General features: G+C 60.1%; 1 protein-coding gene across 1 annotated transcript; it reads left to right on the top strand.

The window, feature by feature from the left end:
* Positions 1-2,650: 2,650 nt before the first annotated feature.
* LOC138116387 (cytochrome P450 1A5-like) lies at positions 2,651-6,895 on the top strand. Its single transcript, XM_069025667.1, has 7 exons — positions 2,651-2,840; positions 3,429-4,307; positions 4,909-5,035; positions 5,548-5,637; positions 5,725-5,848; positions 6,055-6,141; positions 6,396-6,895. Exons 2-7 carry the CDS (start codon positions 3,450-3,452, stop codon positions 6,700-6,702), a joined length of 1,593 nt encoding a protein of 530 aa, XP_068881768.1. The 5' UTR covers positions 2,651-2,840; positions 3,429-3,449; the 3' UTR covers positions 6,703-6,895.
* The last annotated feature ends 7,971 nt before the right edge of the window (positions 6,896-14,866 follow it).

The raw sequence follows: 14,866 nt of genomic DNA, 5'->3' as shown, positions 1-14,866 counted from the left end.
GTCCAAATGGGGGCTCAGGCAGAGTTTGCAGCCCCCAACCTCGGTCCCCACGGGGCGGCAGGCCAGGTCCTGCCCTTCAAGGAGGACAAGGGGAACCAGCCCGCTCCCAAATCCTGCCCCCCTCCGTCCGCATCGTTGCTCCCAGCCCAGCTGCCGCGAGGCGGGAGATAGGCCAGGGGGTCCCGCCCCGCCGGGGGGTCTCAGAGGTGACATTAGGGACATCGCGTGCGAAGGGGCTCCGGCCAGACCCGGGAGGGCCGCCCCGGTCACTCGCAGTCACGCTATGGGTGTGTGGTGGGGAAATGGTTTTTAAAGGACCAGGGCGGTGGCCTCACGTCCAGAAGCCTGGCCCGGGGTCAAGGCGGCGCCGGAGCAGCTCAGGATCAGCTCAGGATCAGTTTTCCCCCCGGCTGGCTGGGTGCTGAGGAGGCTGTGAGGGGTCCCCAGCCCTGGGGACATCGTCGGGGTCAAGAGGTGTGCCCTCTGCCACAGGATGCGGCATGACCCGCAAGAGGACAGCCCCTGCCATTTGTGTCCCCTCGACAGGGCATAGTCATCCCAGCCCTTACCAGCCACGAGTGGGATAGAGGGGAGTGCAAAGCGGGGAGGTGCCAGTCGTGCCACCTGAAACGTCCCCTCGCAGCCCAAGGCCACACTGACACGTGCCCCACGCTGCAGGGCTGACCCCAAATGTCACAAACGTGCCCCACGGCTCGGGACACGCGTCAGGGTGTCCCTAAACCCCGGCCGGGGATGTCTCTGGCACCGAGGCACCTCGTACAACGCGCGTGGGCACGCTGTGTGCTTGTGCCAGTGTCCCCACGTCCCTCCGGCGCCGCTGCGAGCGCCCACCCGCTGTCCCTGCGCACGGACAGGCTGCACACGCGCCTCGCACGCACGGAGCCGCGTCCGTGTGCGGGGACGCGCTCCGGGATGCCCGCACCCTCCGTGTCCCCCACAGGTCCGTGTCCCTCGTGCGCGGGCACGCGGGCACCGTCACCCTCCCGCTGCCGCCTGTCCTTGCACGCACAGCCCGGCACGGCCCGTGCCGCCGGATGGTGGCCCACGGACGGGAGCGCAAGACCCACCAGGGGCAGGGGGCCGGCAGCGTCCCCGCGGCTGCTCCCAGCCAGCTCCAGGGATCCGCGGGCTCGGCGAGGGGCGGCAGCCGGGGGTGAGGGGGTGTTTTTGGGGTGTGAGGCTGCCTGGCACGCAAGGCAGCCGCTCTTAACGCTGTTCCCATCAGGAGGCACCCTGCCCTCGCAGGGTTTGGCAGCCACCGAGGAGCCGGGGAGGGCTGGGAAGGGGAGAAGGAGGGGCAGGTGGGTCCTGGGGAACCTCGCCGGGACCCTCCCCAGCTTCTCCAGAGCTTTGGGATATGATGGATGGGGTGTGGGTGGGTTCAGCATCAGCACAAGGGCCACCAAGGTCTGAAATGCTGCTGGGGGAGTCACCCAGCCCCTCCATCCCCAACCCAACCCCATGGATCAGGGTAGATCCACGGGGATGGAAGACGCTGGCTGGATCCAGCTTGCCAGGCAAGCCCTGCTCCTGCAGCCTGCCTCCCCAAAAGCGTTCCCAAGGGAGGGCTGCGGCGTTCCTGGGAGTTATCAGCAGGAATATGAGCAGCCGGGGTTTTGTAACTGTTCCTGACAAACATTAATGAACGGCGTCATTGCTATTAACGAGCCCGATTAGACCAGATGTTGAAAGCCTTTATTAAATATTAGCTCAACTTTTACCTGGGCCAAATTCCCACTGGAATTTTCAGAGATTGAGTGCAACTTCGGGCCAAACCCCAAAAGCTTTGGCTCATTCCTGCTCATACCAGCTGCACTTGCCAAACTCCCCTGAATTTTGCCCTGGCAAGAGCCGCAGCCCCGCTGGCTCGAGCATTTCCCCATCGGGTGTCACCCAGTGCTTTCGGGGGGATGAACTGCCCCAGCCTTGCCCCGTGCTGCCCCTTCACCTCTCCTATCTGCCGGGCTCACCTCCTCCCCTCTGCCCCACCACTCCTCCTCCTCCTCCTCGCTGCCTGTTTGCCCCGGAGGAGCCGGGGGAAGCGAGCCAGCCGCCTTCTCACGCAAACCTGGGCAATCGTTAACCTGGCCCTGGCTCTGCCCCTGGCCCGGATGATCCTGTTGCCACCGCTACCGGGACGTGGGAGCTGCCGGATGATTCCCCAGGGATGGATGGGGAGGGCTGGGGATGCCTCGCCACAAATGCCTCCCCTCGCTCACAGCCTGCAGCTCCCAGCACCTCCAGAGTGGCCATGGAGGTGGCAGCCCTCTCTGGCTGCTGGGAACAGTCTGGCCAGCCCAGAAAAGTTTTTTTGGGGAAATGCTGGCACCCACATTCCATAGGGATGCGATGCTGAGAGCATGTCCTACATCCTCCCCAAGGCAGGGCTTAGGGACCCCCTTCTTCCTCCCTCTCCTAGGGACCCCCTTCTACCTCCCCCCTGCAGGCTCTAGGGCCCTGGGCAGGAGGAGAAGTCACCATTCATGCCCCAGAGCCTGTTGGAGAGGAGAAAGGCTCCTCCCTGGCTTCTTGGGCAGGCTCCAGCCAGGCTCGGCCCCATTTGTTAATGGGTAGCTATTCCCAAGGGCTTCTGCAGCGTCCCTCTGGAGATAAATACCCAGCGGTGCAGTGAGGGGAGAGCTTGGACAGTCGTGGACTTCCAGGTGGCAGGAGAAGAAGGACCAGGCAGAGGAGAATGAGGTGACAGGACAAGAAGGTTCAGGAGACAGAGGAGAATCCCCCCTGCTCCCAGTGCCAGGCACTCTCTGCCAATCTGTGCTGGGAGCCCTGGGCAGTAAAACCAGCCCAAGGACCTGAAGGTAGGAGACAGCCTGTGTGTGTGGTGGGGTAGGACATGGATACAGCACCGGGAAGGCCATGTCTGGGTCTCCCTGCTCACCCAGTGAGCTGTGTGCTCTCACAGAGCAGCCCTGCGGCACCCTTGCTCCCCGTGTCCCCCAGGACTCGTGGCCGGCAGGTTCATCCTCATGGCTGTAACTCCTCATGGGTTTGGTAGTCCTGGAACCACATTCACGGAGGAGCCGCTGTTCCTCTCCTCCTGCTTCCCCGGGATTTGCTGAGCTGCAGTTTTCCATGCCTTGTTTCACAAGACTGCCTTCCCTGGGCAGGAGCCACGGCTGTGCCACTGGGGGCTTGGGTCTTCTGTGGGGAGAAGGGTGTCACTGAAGGCCCAGGGAGTCGATGAGGCCCTTAGGGGATGGGTGGGTGTGTTTGGAGTCTCTTGAGGTCTCCAGCTGTGCCCCTGGAAACCCCCGGTGCTGCAGGGGCAGCTCCAGCCGCTGAGCTGGTCAAGGGCTCTCGCTGCCCGTGCCGGTGTCAGGAACACCCAGAGCACGCAGCCCCTCGCTGATGCGAGCCCTTCCCCTCGCTCTGCTCGCCTCCTTTAGGGCGGCTCCGTGCCGGCGGCGATGCTGAAGGCTGTGATGTCGCTGGCGGCGGGGAGCCACGGTGCGGTGTCGGCCAGCGAGGTGCTGCTGGTGGCTGCCGCGTTCTGCCTGGTGTTCCTGCTGCTCCAGTGGCTGCAGCAGCAGCAGCCCGTGCCCAAGGGGCTGCAGAGGCCGCCGGGCCCCCGAGGGTATCCCATCGTGGGGAACGTGCTGGAGCTGCGCAAGGACACGCACTTGGCGCTGACGCGGCTGAGCCGGCAGTACGGGGACGTGATGGAGCTGCGGATCGGCACGCGGCCCGTGCTGGTGCTCAGCGGGCTGGACACCATCAGGCAAGCCCTGGTCAAGCAAGGAGAGGACTTCATGGGCCGCCCGGATCTCTACAGCTTCCGCTTCGTCACGGATGGGCAGAGCCTGACGTTCAGCCCCGACTCCGGGGAGGTGTGGAAAGCGCGCAGGAAGCTGGCCCAGAGCGCCCTGAAGAGCTTCTCCATCGCCCCCAGCCCCACCTCGTCCTCCACCTGCCTGCTGGAGGAGCACGTGTCCAAGGAGGCCGAGTACCTGGTCACCAAGTTCCTGCAGCTGATGGAGGAGGAGAAGAGGTTTGACCCCCACCGGTACCTGGTGGTGTCGGTGGCCAATGTCATCTGTGCCATGTGCTTCGGCAAGCGCTACGAGCACGACGACCAGGAGCTGCTCAGCCTGGTGAATTCAGCTCAGGAGTTCACTGATGTGGCTGCTGCTGGCAACCCCGCCGACTTCATCCCCCTGCTCCAGTACCTCCCCAGCCGCAGCATGAAATTGTTTATAGACTTCAACAGGTACTTCCTCAGCTTCCTGCAGAAGAGGGTCAAGGAGCACTACGAGACCTACGACGAGGTAAGGGCTTGCAGGTCCCTCACCTGCACCAAGGTGCATCCCTGCTCTCCTCCCGTCTCTATCAGCAGGTGTTTTTGTTCTCACGGCAGCAATGGCCATTGTCTCTCCCCAGTCCTCCTTCTCACAGAATCATAGAATATTGTACAGTCATGGGATTTCCTAAGCTGGAAGGGGCCCCAGGATCATTGAGTCCAGCTCCCGGCCCTGCACAGACACCCCAACAATCCCACCCTGTGCCTCAGAGCATTGTCCAAACGCTCCTGGAGCTCTGGCAGCCTTGGGGCTATGCCCATTCCCTGGGGAGCCTGTTCAGTGCCCAGCCACCCACTGGGGGAAGAACCTTTCCCTGGTATCCAACCTGAACCTCCCCTGACTCAGCTTCATGAGCGTCTCAGCTTCTCCTGCATTCCCTGTGTGATGTGGCCAGTCCAGTGGTTGAACATCTGCTCTGTGCTCAGGTTCCTCGGAGAACCCTCTCCTTGTTTCCATGGGGGCCACGGGAGCTGAGGGACTCCCCCAGCACCGGGTGGGGCTGCTCAGGAACTCCCACCCACTCCTCTGCCAGTCCTGCTGCCATGACCTTGTCTCCTCTTCCTCTCAGAACAACATCCGGGACATCACCGACTCCCTCATTCAGCAGTGCCTGGACAAAAAAGTGGAAACGAACACGGCCACGCAGATCCCTAAGGAGAAGATTGTCAACCTCGTGAATGATCTCTTTGGAGCAGGTATCCTTTCCACCTTTCCTCAGCTGTGGCAGATGCTCTCAGGTTTTCGCTGGCTCCTCCTGTCTGAGCCTTCCTTTTCCAACACCCAGCAGCTGGTTCGGGTCTAAGCACTCGCTCTCCTGCTCACTGGACCTTCCAGGGACACCTCTAGAGACCAGTCTGGGGCATCAGCTCTGGGAAAAGTGAAGGGCGAGGGTTATAGCTCAGCCGAGCCTCACAAGCCAGGGTTCCTGGCTGAGGGAGATGTCTGTGGGCTGATTCACCTTGCTGTGGAAATTCCCCCAATTCTGGAGGAGTTGCACAAACCTGACACAACCCAGGAGCGAGACTGCTTGAGAGAGCAGGGTATTTTACCCAAGTTTTCTGTGGCAGAATAAAGCCCCAAGCCTTGCTGTGTGTCCGAGATGTCCCCTGCCTCCTCAGCCACCCCAGACTGCCCCGTGTGATGGTCAGCCTGTGGGCCGGGGTGGGTGTTGCACTGAACTCACCCACACCCTGTCCTCTTTGCCCAGGCTTCGACACTGTGACCACAGCCCTGTCCTGGAGCCTCCTGTATCTCGTGACGAACCCCAGCATCCAGAAGAGGATCCAGGAAGAGCTCGGTGAGCCCATGAACCACCTTCCTACAGGGCCAAACCTCTCTGGTCAGCCCTGATCCTGACCCTCTTCCCGCTCTCCACCTCCCCCAGACCAGACCATCGGGCGGGAGAGGCGGCCGCGGCTGTCGGACCGGGGCACGCTGCCCTACACAGAAGCCTTTATCCTGGAGATGTTCAGGCATTCCTCCTTCGTGCCCTTCGCCATCCCACACAGGTACGGTCTGGGCTAGCAGAGCTGCTCCAGGGACGAGGTGGCCTTGAGGCACTTTGTTATGGCTCATGGAGGACTCAGCTGCCCCCACAAAACCACCCCCGTGGGTCACACCCTTCCCTCAGCAGCGTCAGGAGCAGCCTGACAGTCCCCTGAGGATGCAGGAGAACCTTTGGCCTTGCCCAGCTCTCCGTCTTTTCTCTCCCCAGCACGACCCAGGACACGGTGTTGAACGGGTACTACATCCCAAAGGATCGCTGCGTGTTCATCAACCAGTGGCAAGTGAACCACGACGAGTAAGTCCCTTGTGAGGCACCAACCCTCCTGCGGTGACAAGCGGGTCCCTTCCTGCTGTCACAAACAGGTCCCTTCCTGCACAATTCTCTTCCTGGGCAGGAGTGGGGTCAGCCTGCCTGCAGAGAAAAGGCAGCAAACTGAGGGCCCTGTTGAATTCAGGGATGTTCTTCCTGCCAGTTCCCTCCTTCCAGTGTCCCCCCCTACACCCATGACCAGGAGAAACCATCTCAACACCTGATGTTTTCCCTTCCAGGAAGCTTTGGAAAGACCCAGAAACCTTCAGTCCTGAGCGTTTCCTCAGTGCTGACGGGACCAAGGTGAACAAAGAGGACGGGGAGAAGGTGCTGATGTTCGGGCTGGGGAAGAGGAGGTGCATCGGGGAGACCATTGCCAGGTGGCAGGTGTTCCTCTTCCTGGCCACCCTGCTCCAGCAGCTGGAGTTCAGCGTCTGTGAGGGCACCGAGGTGGACATGACCCCGCTCTACGGCCTGGCCCTGAAGCACAAGAGGTGTGAGCACTTCCAGGTCAGGCAGCGCTTCCCCGTGAAGAGCAGGAGCTGAGTGGTGGGAGCAGACATCTCCAGGGTGTCCTTGCGGCAGAGCTGGGTCTGGAACAAATTTGTGGGGGCGATGTAATAAACTGAAACCGTGGCGACTCCTGTTTTATCTGCTTCGTTTTGTAGCAATTCTTGCCTTTTTTGTTTCCCGGTGTTCCTAGTGTTGGATATTCCATTAAATGTTGGCCATTCCACCACATCTAGTCTCAGACTGTATCTTTTCAGTGATGCCATGAAGATTTTTGCCTTTTCTTTTATACCCCTGTTGTACCTTTTTACAACTTCTGTATTCTCAGTGCTTTTTGCCTACATTCTTGGACTTGTTTGTTAGGCTAAGAGACTAAACATTTTAGAAGCTTCATAGCCAGGGATCAGTGTGGCCCAGACCCCAAGGTCCTCTCCAGAACACATTGTGTAAACCAAGATAGAACCATCCAGGGGAAGGTTCCTTGGGGAGGGGGGCTCACTTGAGCCTCTCACTGGGGAATCTTTGATAGATATGCTAATTAGTAAAACCTATAATGTTATACCCAATGTTGGGGAGGGGGAGAGACAGATAGATAGACTCGGCGGGGTGCATCTCGATGCATATGACCTGGACGTGTACACCTAAGGATCCTTAAAATAAATACCAAGGTAAAATCCCTTTTCCCCTTCTAACCGTGTATGACTCTTGATTTTAAGACCAGGAAAAGGCATCATCGGAATGGCTCTCGGGCAGGCGAAGGACAGCCAACCCAAGCCGTAACCCCACAGCCCCCATCAGTGTGTCAGAATCACAGAATCACAGAACTCTTCAGGTTGGAGAAGGCTTTAATATCTTCAAGCCCAGCACTGCCAAGGCCACCACTAACCCGTGTCCCCACATGTTTTAACACCCCCAGGGATGGTGACTCCACCACTGACCGCCTTTAGGGTGAAGAAATTTCCCCAATATCCAAAACCTCCCTAGGTGGAACCTGAGCCTTCAGCCACCTCCTTCACCATGATCAGTGCTGGTCCTGAGGGACACAAGGAAGGACACCTGAAGGACACGAGGAAGGACACCTTCAGCCCTTGCTGCTGAGAAAGCCGAGCTGCTGCTCTTCCGGGCTGGAACAAAGGTGTTTTCATGGCAGGAAGAGAATGAGAACAGGAATTGCTCCAGCTCAAACCCAAGAGTTTACATTGGCCGCCAGTCAGCCCATGCCAGCAGAGCCAGATGCCTCCTTCTCTGCAGCTTGCACGCAGAGCCACCCAGCCAGCCCCGCGCCCGGCAGCGATGACACGGGAACGAGCACAGCCCCCGGTGCAGCACGCTCTGCTCCTGAACCCATATCCCAGGGAGGATTCTGCCCCCCAGCCCCAGCCCCCGAGCAGTGCGGCTCCAACCAGAGCTCCCGCGATGTCCGAATGCCGATCACTCATTGCGTGTTGCACAAAAGCTTCCCAGAAGAGGCAGAAATTAAAGCGTGGTGGGGATGAGAACGGGGAAGTCGATTGCCCAAGACTTCAGGGAGATTCCGGCTTGTCCAGACCCGCTAAACCAGCCTGGGGGAAATGGATTGGCTCTGTGTGTCCAGGTCCTGCTTTAGGACAACCCACGAGGTTCACCAGCCAAATAACAGCTCCACCAACTACAAAAAGGACACAGAGCAATGCAACAGAGTCACAAATCCACTTCCCACAGGGGACATCCCAAAGCCAGCACTCACCTGCTGCAGGGGAAACTGGACCATCCCCTGGAGGTGGATCTCAGTGCCTCACTTGGTGGCTCAGAGGAGCAGTGGGACTGCCAGGGACTCCTCGGTGCCACGTTGTCCCCGTGGGGTGGACTTGGCCCGGTGACTCCGCTGCAGCGGGGACACGCGATGCTGGGCCCGCTGTGGGACCACAGGCCTCGTTTGCTGCAGCCATTGCGTGACTCCCTTGCCCTGCAGGCTGGCTGGGCATGCTGATAAGGCTGCAATAAGCAGGAGCAGATATAAAGGACAGCAGGAATTTTTTTCCCCTTTGGAGATGAGAGTTTTATAGCCCCAGGGCAGATAAGCAGCTTAATATTAACATTAGTGGGGTGGAACAGCCTCTTGCTGGTGGAAGGTCTCCCCAAGATCCATTCTTCAAGGGCTGAAGTCACCCCTGTGTCAGGATGGAGCAGGGGAAGGGAAGAGGCTGGAGGGGAGAGGAATGGGCAGGCACTTTTCCTTCCCTTCTCCTCATGGGGTTGGAAGCAGAGCAGCCACTTTGTAACTCCCCATCTACATTCAGCACCTCTCCCTCTCTTGATGCTGATGGAACCATCCCACGGAGCTGTGGAAGACCTTTCCAGGCCTTTTGCAAAGGCAGGAGGGACCCCTGAGCCCTCGGTCTGGTATCCCTGCATGCTCGCTTCTCCTTGGACATCCCGTCCAGCAGTCCAGACCCCACGTGAGGCCCCAGCTTTCCTGCTGGAGTCCATAAAATCATAGAATAGAATCCCCTGAGCTGGAAAGGACCCCAAGGATCATCGAGTCCAGCTCCCAGCCCTGCACAGACAACCCCAACAATCCCACCCTGTGCCTCAGAGCATTGTCCAAACGCTCCTGGAGCTCTGGCAGCCTGGGGGGCCTGTTCAGTGCCCAGCCACCCTCTGGGGGAAGAACCTTTCCTTGATATCCCACCTGAACCTCCCCTTTTCACCATCACAGCCATGAAAGCCTCAGTAGCTCACAGTAGGTAAGAGGCTCCAGTTCCCCTATCTTTGCTGCCCTTAATGACCTTCCTCAATTAAGCCCTCCAATTACACCCCAGGCAGTCTTCGAGCAGGAATTTCGTTACTGGAATGGGGCAGTGATAAGCCAGGGGAGCTTTGATCACTCCATGGCCAATTGCTCTTAAGGTCGGTTTTGAATGAGTCATGAGGCCAGCCATGGCAGCAGGGCTGCAGCTCCCCTTCCAAAGCGGGCAACGCTGCCAGCACCCTCATTCCTGCAGGACGAGGTGTGGGCACACACACCCCTCTCCCTCTAGCTGAGACATCCCGGCTGCTGGCATCTCCTCGCTGGGAAAGTCAGTCCCCAGCCCCAGAACGGGCCAGAACAACCATTTGTGTCTCTTCCTCATGGCTGGAAGAGAGGAGTTGCTCTAATATTTAATGGCCCTCCTGATTGAAAGTGAATCTGATTTCTAATTGCATTCCTTTGGCTGTTTGAGGTCTGTTATCAGGAGCCATCTCCCCATGGATGCGTGTCTCACTTTTGCTGGTTGTCCCCAGCACCGGTGACAGAAGGAAACCCCCCAACACCGTCTTTCTCTTTGCATCCCCACTGGGCTCTGCCATGCCTTGAGCTCCACGCTGGTTTCTGCCTTTCTGGGGAAAAAATAAATCTCTGCTCAGCCTCCACGAGCTGGTGGGACCTTCCCCGGCCGAAGTGGTGAGGAGCTTCCCTCTGTGGTGGGTGAGGAAGATGCTGGTTCTCCAATCCATGCTGGTGGAACCTGTGGATGCAGCTGAGCTTGACCTGAAGGAGCTGGGCACATTAAACCTGGCACATGGCTCTGCTCCAGTGGGGCTCCCAAATCAGTGTGAACCCTTTTTCCTCCTCCCTCCTCCCGACGGGAAGGGCGTTTGGGCCGGTTGATCGCCCTGTGCCATTGGAGGTACAAGGTACCTGTGAATCACAGGGTAAGGATGGAGTTTGTCCCCAGGCTGACAAGGGCACTGCAGAGATGCAGAGATAGCTCCTCCCTGCATGCAAAGCCCTGCTCAGGAAAAGCTCCAGGGTCCCAGGAATTCCCTCAAACCTGGATGTACACCCACCCTGGCAGGATCTTCCGTGGGGTGAGAGATGGGAGCAGGCCCCGTGAGCTGGGGGCCACCCGGTCCCACAAGCACTGGCAGTGTGAGCCAAAAGCCTCGGGGACTGTGGATGCTCCTCAAACTCTGCCCTGGCAGCAGGGATTGGGCTGGAGAGCCGGGATGAGTTCGGGGCTGGCTGTCTCCTCTATGTCCCCAAGGCTGGCCCTGGTGGCAGTGTAGCAATGGCAGGTGGGGTCACACAGAGGGACAGGCTCTCGTGTCCCCCCCACATCTGTGCTCCCTGGCCCATAGCAAGAGGTCCCACTTGTCTGCCCCACTCTCACACCCCTAAAATCAGCTCGCTGAACCCCAGTAGGGTGGGCAGAGCAGGGCTGGTGCCGTCAGGGTGGGGGACACAGGCAGAGCAGGGGGTCCCACCCCAGAGGTGAAAAGCCACCCGCTGAGAGCCAGTGTGCCCAGCCTGCTCCCCTTCAGTTAAAAACATGCTGGGAACGAGAGCTGCCCGGGACAGACCTGGAATGAGGCTTTTGGGGTTGTCATGGCCGGAGAGCGCCCCGAGAGGCAGCGCTGGGGTGGAGGGAGCAGGATCCTCATTGACCGAAGCGCTGCTGTCCCCTCCCGCTGCCGTCTGGGACGTGACCGCCCTCCGCTGGCACCTGTGACACTGCTCCGCCGCTGCCCGCGGCTGCTGGGCACCGGGGTTTACCGCCGTTGGGAGACTTTTCTGGGGAGGAACATCTGGGGAGAGGCATCTGTAGGAGACGGACCCCCCCTGCAGAGCATCCCGCACCCCTCACGGCCCCCGGAGCCCCGGGAGCCGCAGAACCAGCCAAACCCGGCTGCCTTCGGGGGTTTCAGCTGGAAGGTGGATTCTCCGGGCTGGAATGAGCCGGGAGCTGTAACGCTGGCTTTACTGGGATGTTCCCAGCCGCCGCCTGTGCATCCTGCGCCGTCTCGTACATCCCAGGCAGGAACGCTTCCCTTTCCCTGCCCACCACTTCTCATCCCGCCCGCGCTGCCGGAATCCCTCGGAGGCTCCAAGCCCGCTGCTCCACAGGGACTAACCCAGCCAGCCGGCCGGGGATGCAGAGGAGCGGCAGGGCGACAGGGCAGGCGGTTTCCCATCCTTCACTCCCTCTGGATTTCACCCTCACCTCCTCCTCTGCTGCATTTTCCCCCCCTTTCTTTTATTTTCCGTTTTCCTGCCGATCGCAGCCGGCTGAAGGGCCCCCTCTCCTGGTGCAAGGCAGAGAGATGGCCATCCGTGCCTCGCCGTGAACAGATCCATCCTTCCCTTCCAGCCAGGAGCCCACCCACCCTCAAACCAAGACACTTCCAGGGAAAAATTCCAGCCGGGACATGGCAGCAGCTGCGCCCAGAGGATTCCCCTCCGTGTATCCTTCACGGACCAGCTGCAGCCAAATCACTGCACTGTCCTTCCAGCCATCCCTGGGGGTGCCGATGGTCTTGGGGCTTCAGGGGGAAGAAGAAACCCCTATGGCAGAGTGTTTCCCTATTCCTAGGTCAGATGGACCGGGAAAACCTGGCACTGGGCACGATTCCCCACCAGGCTGGGTTCGTGCCTGGATTTTCCCCCAAGAGCTGAGACCCACCAGCCTCCTGCTGCTCCCCAGCCCCGGGGAGGGGACTCCTGGCTCCCGCGGTGCCGTGCTGAGGGTATTTGTGGGATCCTGGTTAGCAGTCACCCCAAACACGCCGTGAGCGGGCAGGGCAGTGCCGGGTGGGGGCACTGGGGCGTGCGTCCGTGGCTTTGTGACTGCAGGTGTATTTCTGGTGCACGAGCTGCTTTCGGTTCCTCCCGGCTCGGCTCTGCTGAAGGCTGGGAGAGGATGAGCCCCTTCCCCACCTCCCCGAGGCCAAAGGAACATCCCAGACCCGGGGGGAACTCGGGGCTGTGAAGGGGTGCCTGAATCCAGCAGCGGGTCCCTGGATGTTTCCTGCGCGCCCTTGGAGCAAGGATGTGCTTCCTAAAAATGAGCTGGGCTTTGCAACCCGCTCCTGTGGCTGCTGGGATCTCCCTGGTTCTGTGCCCTGTCTTTCCCTGTCCTCTGCAGTCCCTTTGCCCCCTTCAGACCCATCTCCATCTCCTGTCCCCAGTCCCCTCATCCCCTCCAGGTCCCAGCCACGCAGGACCAGGGCTGAGCGCTTGTTTTTGAGTCCTCACCCCTTATCCAGCAGGACATCCATCCATGGGGTGTCACTCTCAGCCGTCACAACCTCTTCCCATGCCATGGCATTCTGGCTGGGATGCCGAAGGCTGGGGAGAAGCAAGGGACAGCCAAAAACCAGCAGTAGGCCGGTACCCAGACTTCCTGCTTCACATACATGATGGGGCAGGAAGTGACAAACACCTCGGTGTCACCTCGTGTCACCTCGGCGTTCCAGTGGGAACACACCCATGGGCCTGCGCCCTTCCCAGGGCACGGCTGCGCCAGGGCCCAGCCGATACCCGACCACGCTAAGGGAGCAGGGTGGTGGATGAGGAGCAGTGCTGGGACACCCCATGGCCCTTTCCTCCCTCCCATCCCTCTCTCCGTCCTGTTCTCTCCTGGAGCAGCCAAGGAAGGTTTGCAGGGTGCAGCGGAGTGATGCCATCCCTGTGACTCCCCGGAGAGCCCGGGGTGGGAGATACAAGGGGAGACCCCAAGACAAACCCCCTGCTCTCTGCCCACCTTGCTACAGCCAGACCCTCCCTCTCCCCCATCAGCATCATTTTTATTATTGTCATTATTTTCTTGTGGCTGATATTATATTATAGAACCAAGAAATCAGGGAATGGGTTGGGTTGGAAGGTACCCTAAAGATCACCTATTCATTCTGTTCACTCTATTCTATATTATGATGTCATGTCATGATGTTCTGCTCTCTGATATGTTTATGTGATGTCATGTTATAGATTATTACTTTGTTATTTGACCAATTATATTGCATTATTAATAATAATAATAATAATAATAATAATAATAATAATAATAATAATATCTTCTAGGACCACAGAATCAGAGAATGGGCTAGGTTGGAAGGGACCTTAAAGATCTGATCTATTCTATTCTAATCATTGTAATTCGACCATTTAATCGTTATTTACCATATTTGCAACGATTTTTATTATTTTGTTGCCATTTTAGCACCATTTCAGTACTATTTTGCGCCCACGTGAGCACACACCGAGCAGGCACCCACGGCCCGGGCAGGAACCGGCGGCTCAGTCCGTGTCCCAGTGCTGCCACTGGTGTGGGTCCCCGTCCCGTTCCCAGCGCGGGTCCCGGTGCCGGTGTCGTTCCGGTGCTGGTGCGGGTCCCGTTACCGGTCCCCATGCGGGCGCTGGTGGCAGTCCCGTTGCCGGTGCGGGTCCCGCTCCCGGTGCAGCTCCTGCTCCCATTGCCGGTGCGGATCCAGCTGCCGCTGCCGCTCCCATTCCCGTTCCCGGTGCGGCAGCTGTTCCCACTGCCGGTGCAGGTCCCGCCCCCGTTCCGGTGCCTGTGGGGTGCCAGTACTGGTGCTGGGCCCAGTGCTGTTGCCGCTGCCGTTCCCAGTGAGGGTTCCACTGCCGGTGCGTGTCCCGTTCCCGGTGCGGGTCCCGCTGTCCCCGCTGTCCCCGTTGTGCCCGTTGTGCCCGTTATCCCCGTTATCCCCGCTGTCCCCGCTATCCCCTCTATCCCCGCTATCCCATCTATCCCCGCTATCCCCGCTATTCCCCGCCATCCCCCTCTATCCCCCGCTATCCCCGCTATCCCATCTATCCCCTCTATCCCCGCTCTCCCCTCTATCCCCGCTATCCCCTCTATCCCCGCTATCCCCCGCTATCCCCATCTATCCCCATCTATCCCCGCTATCCCCTCTATCCCCGCTATCCCCGCTGTCCCCCTCTATCCCCGCTATCCCCTCTATCCCCCTCTATCCCCGCTATCCCCGTTATCCCCGCTCTCCCCTCTATCCCCGCTGTCCCCCTCTATCCGATCTATCCCCGCTATCCCCATCTATCCCCCTCTATCCCCGCTATCCCCCGCTATCCCCCGCTATCCCCGTTATCCCCGCTATCCCCGTTATCCCCGTTATCCCCGTTATCCCCATCTATCCCCGCTATCCCCGCTGTCCCCGGTTTGTGGCGCTGCCGGCGGTGGCCGCCAGGTGGCGCCGCGCGCCGCCCGGTGCCCCCGCCCCGCTGCCGGCGCGGTGCTCGCGGCGCATGCGCGCTGCGCTCGGGGCGCTCCGGTTCCGGGCGCCGCTCCCTCCGTCCCTCCGTCCCTCCCTCCCTCGGTCCGTCCCTCCGGCCCCGCCGCCCGGGACCCCCCGCGCCCCGCCCGCCCCGCGCCCCCCGCGCCCCCCCGCGCCGCGCTGGGCCCCGCCGCGCTCCGGCGGCGGCGGC

This window comes from Aphelocoma coerulescens, chromosome 10 (assembly GCF_041296385.1).
Source record: "Aphelocoma coerulescens isolate FSJ_1873_10779 chromosome 10, UR_Acoe_1.0, whole genome shotgun sequence".
Taxonomy (NCBI): Eukaryota; Metazoa; Chordata; class Aves; order Passeriformes; family Corvidae; genus Aphelocoma; species Aphelocoma coerulescens.
The sequence above is the reverse complement of the archived record's forward strand: the minus strand, read 5'-3'. Positions and strand labels throughout refer to the sequence as shown.